Source organism: Tupaia chinensis, unplaced genomic scaffold (genome assembly GCF_000334495.1).
Source record: "Tupaia chinensis unplaced genomic scaffold, TupChi_1.0 Scaffold000274_1, whole genome shotgun sequence".
Lineage (NCBI taxonomy): Eukaryota > Metazoa > Chordata > Mammalia > Scandentia > Tupaiidae > Tupaia > Tupaia belangeri.
The window spans coordinates 1,304,136-1,308,615 of NW_006159756.1; the positions used below are offsets into that span (position 1 = coordinate 1,304,136).

Genomic DNA, 4,480 nt, shown 5'->3' on the forward strand with positions numbered 1-4,480 from the left:
GCACGGGGTGCATCTCTGCTAAGAGAGCGCTGCTCATGGCTGCCCAGAACACTAAAGCATCTCACCGTGTCCTGGCCCTGCAGCCCTTGTTCGAGAGACTAGCAGCCGTGCAGGCTTACTTGTGCTTTCCATGTCTTCTTATTAGATTCTTCAAGGTTGTTGTTTTTTTTTTTCCTTTTTGAATGAGTGAAGTGTTAGTAAATAAGAAAGACCAGAATGTCTGCTTGGCGTGACACACGTAGGTGGACCATTACATAAGATCATGGAAGGAAAAGAGCGATGGCTGTGGCCACCAGTCCCTTACTAATGTACGGGAGGCAGGAAGCAGCTCCGAGAACCCAGTGTTCCTTCACGTCCCTTTAGCTGGTTAACTAAGCCAAGATCCACTCAAGAGTTTTCTGGAGGAGGCTTTCTTGTTTGGTTGGTTGGTTTTTGTTTCCACCAGAGGGCATGTGCACTCACTAGAAAGAGAGAGAGGGAGGGAGGGAGGGAAGGACAGGGAGGGAGAGGGAGCATTCCCCAGGGGCGGGTGGCCATGCTGCAGACCCTTCGCCTCCATGCCTCCATTCTCCTCTCGGGATTTTGGCATGCATGCACACGTGCCCAGTGTGACTTTCAGGTCGCCAGGTCCGGGGATTCGACTATGGAGTCTGTCTGCTCTGTGGTACCCAGCACCTTAACCTCCACACGACCTGCTGGCCCATGAAGACCTTCTTTGAGCATGGCATATGTTAGAGGCCAGGTAGCCAAAGAACATTTCACAGGTGGTCACCATACCTGTGTGATCTCTCCAAGGCGAAGTGAGAAATTCTAAGCCACGATGCACTGGTTTCCAGTACTTACTGAAGCCCGAGTCTGGCTGTTTGTGGACTGGATCGCTGTGCAAGTAGCGTGTCCTGGCTTCATCGGTAGTGTAGACTTAGCTTCATGAAACTCACCACATTGTCATTTCTCATTTCACCAGTTAGTGGGGATGTCTTCACAGGCTGGAACTCCCAGGTTAGATGCTGATTCATTAAGGGTGGGCTCTTGGCTGGTTGGAATCTGCCCAGAGTGTTGATGCCATCCTGAGGGAAAAGTTCCAGGCCAAGAGTGTGGACTGATCCCTGTGGTGCTGAGGGAGTGGCCTACCTTGTGGTGCTGAGGGAGTGTGGACTACCTCCTGTGGAGCTGAGAGGGTGTGGACTACCCCTGTAGCGCTGAGGAAGTGGCCTACCCTGTGGTGCTGAGGGGGTGTGGACTACCCCCTGTGGCACTGAGGGCACCTTTTAGGATTTGGAGCCTGGAGGAGAGGAGGAGACAGGAGGGAGGAATGGCAGGGGGCAGCCCTTGCTGACTGGACGAGAGATGAGAGATGTCGAAGGGATTAATGATGGGGCCGGCCAGTAGCAGGTGGTTGAGGCACTGGACTGTCACATGGCTGACCGTGGTTTGTTTTCCGACCTTGCAGTTTGCTTTCTCACTTTCCCTCTCTCTAACTTTGGTCAAATTAAATATTTCAGTAAGTAAAATGAATAAAATATATGGTTTTTGCCACAGGGTATGTGCGCTTGCCAGAGAGAGAGAGACTGAGAGGGCAGATGAGAAATTGCCCCACGGGGAGGATGGCCACTCCGCAACCTCTTCTCTGTTGTTTTGGAATTCTGGGCACGCACACACACACATACACACGCACCTGTTGTGCTTTTCAAGCCACCAGATCCAGGACTTGAACTGTGGTCAGCTGTGGGGTGGGGTGGTCTAGTACTTTAACCACTATGCCACCTGCTAGCCCCAATAAAGTAGTTCTTTAAGAAAAAAAGAAAGGATTAATGATGGCCCTAAGCTAGAAGGTATGCTTAGAGGAAAGGCGCTAAATGTTTAGGGAGCTCGTTCTGGGGCTGAGGATGGGAGCGGACTCTCGGGACTGCTCTTTCTCTCGCTCTTGTTTCGTACAGGAAGGGCAGACTGACAGCAGTCAGCTTGCTGTGCTGAGAATGCTCCGGAATACATTTCCCACCCTCTGTGGTTAGTGACTAGCCTCCACTGAAGGGAGACCTGACCGTGGACCCAGGTGTCTGCTGTTCTGGGCATGCACTGTCTCTGACTTGACTTTTCTTTCTGCCTTCAGGCTGCTTGATAGGGGCTGTGAATCTCAAATCCAGCAACCGAAACCCCGTGGTGCAGGAGTTTGAAAGTAAGTACAAGGGAGACACTGGGGAGAGCGGGCGCCATCTAACGGGCGTCCCAGCTCCTGCATTCACCTTGGACAGGCACATCGACCACATAGTACAGAGCCAGGAAGGGACACGCAGCGCACGTGTGCCCAGGAGGTGCATGCACCAGCAGGCCAGTGGCGAGCTCTCAGTGGGTTTTACGTTAGCTGTGTGCTTACACAACAAAGAAATCCTTATACACAAATAGGGGGCTTAAGAGCAGGTGCGTACTTTGTCATAAAAATCCTCGCTAATTGGCTTCATTTTTTCTTTTGTTTCTTTTTGGCAAAAAGCTCACCTTTTCTCCCAGTGTCGTGGAGCCTGGTAGTGGTTGGTATTTAATCTTCCTGAAAGGCCCTCTTCATGAGGACATGGCATACAGGCCTGGGTGTACAAGTGACCCAGCAACACTCCAGTCACCGAATTCTTGTCCCTTCTTTACTCACCAGGTGTGGAACTGTCGTGCATCATTACGGATTCACACGCAAATGACCTCAGGATTGAATGGAAGAAAATTCAAGATGGTGAAACCGCATATGTGTTTTTTGAGAACAAAATTCAGGGTATGGTCCTGGAGTCCCCTCTTCTTGCTGATCCGCCCTCTGTCCCCAGGCCTGGGTGAGGCACTGTGGCTAGAGTTTATCTTGAACTGCTACCTTGCTTCTGTCTTTTAAAACCAATTAATATGGAAAGTTTTGAATATACAAAAGTAGTGTGAGTATATTATCAAGTCTTCTTGTCACCCAGCTTCAGCAGGTGACAGGGGAGGGGTCAGGATTTCAGTGTGACCGCAGCCGGTCCTTGGAGAAGTTGAAACACTGTGCGAGGTCCCTTCTGATCATCATGGTCTGTGACATGAGTGCTGTCAGTCAGTCAGAAGGCCTGTGTGGCAGCCAGGGGACAGCGTCTACAAGCCGGCCACCTGACCCAGGAGGGAGCACCTGCAGACAAGGCAGCACAAGGCAGCCAGGGTGCCCTGACTGAGGCGCAGGGGAGTAGGCAGAGAAGGGCCCAGAAGTGGCCTCTGTACAGTGGCCTGAAGAGCAGCTGGTCTGCAAGACTGTGAGGGCAGTGTGGAGCAGGGAGGATGCAGAGGCCTCTGTGATGGAAAGGCTGCTGGTTCTCACCCCAGTGGAGACTCGGGCCAGGGAGAGGGAGGAGGCAAAGCTGGAGGCAAGGCTGGAAGGACCCACCTGGACCCTCCCAGCCAGGTGAGGGGGTCTGCGGGGACGTGATAAGCTCACATCTGTGCTTTGGAAGGTTGAGGCGGCTGCTGTGTGGAGAAAAGGCTGAGATGGGCAAGAGTCAGAGCAGGCAAGGGCAGAGTCCTTTTATAGACCCCAGCAGGGAGCCGCCACCCGGATCGGAGCGGAGCAGTGGACAGCTGGCAGGGGGAAATGCTAGGACCTGGCCACGCACAGGGAGTGTGGGGAGGGACAGTCGGCCTGGAGTGGGAGGAAGGATGGACTTGGCCCTCTTCGGACAGGAGGGCCAGAGCAGGAGGTACAGACGCAGGCGTGTTCCTGAGCGAGCGAGTTCCGAGTTCAGAGTTGGGAAGTCTGTGAAGACAGTCTAGACTGCGATATTCCTGCTTTGCGTCCTTGTTAGCACCAGGAGTTCTAGGCTCTTATGAACAGTTTTGTTTTGCCTTTCACATGGGGTCACTCCTTCATTTCTTGTTTTTGAAGAGAGAGAACTGGTATTCCAGAAAACAGACCCGTTTTCTTGGCCTCTGACTGACCCTGCTAAACCTGAACATGAGTTTAGATCCATCTCCATCAGAGAAGCCAAGTGAGAAGTTCTCCAGAGCGCTTGCTCTTTCTGAGAATTCAACATCTGCCTCTCGGCCATCGGGATGGGGGCACACGGAGGCGTGTTCACTGCACGGGACGCAGAGCTGTGGGAAGGGGGAGTCCGCTGGCCGGCTTCTTTGCTCCAGGCAGCCCTGGACCCACAGCACCCTGGTAGATTCTGTCTGCCATTTTCTTGCATGGAAGAAGTCCATGTTATTTATTCTCTTTTTTTAAAGAATTATTTATTTTGGGGGACCAGCAGGTGGCATGGTGGTTAAGGTGCTGGACACTCCCACATGGCTGACCAGGGTTCAAGTCCTGAATCTGGTGGCTTGCCTTCTCACTTCCTCTCTCTCTCTCTCTCTCTCCCTCTGTCTCTCTCTCTGGTCAAATTAAGAAATAAAGAATGAATAAATGAAATAAATAATTATTAAAAAAAGAATTATTTATTTTTAATTGTATTGATTCATTTACTTATTTTGACCAGACAGA

The 4,480-nt window shown here is 51.7% G+C and overlaps 1 protein-coding gene across 1 annotated transcript in view; it reads left to right on the forward strand.

Moving 5' to 3' along the window:
- The first annotated feature begins 820 nt into the window (after positions 1-820).
- Positions 821-4,480, forward strand: part of JAM3 (junctional adhesion molecule 3) — a 13,995-nt gene continuing 10,335 nt past the window's right edge. Inside the window, exons 1-3 of the mRNA XM_027772448.1 lie at positions 821-908; positions 2,111-2,176; positions 2,645-2,758. Coding sequence (XP_027628249.1) covers positions 821-908; positions 2,111-2,176; positions 2,645-2,758 — 268 coding nt within the window. The remainder of the gene's footprint in view (positions 909-2,110; positions 2,177-2,644; positions 2,759-4,480) is intronic.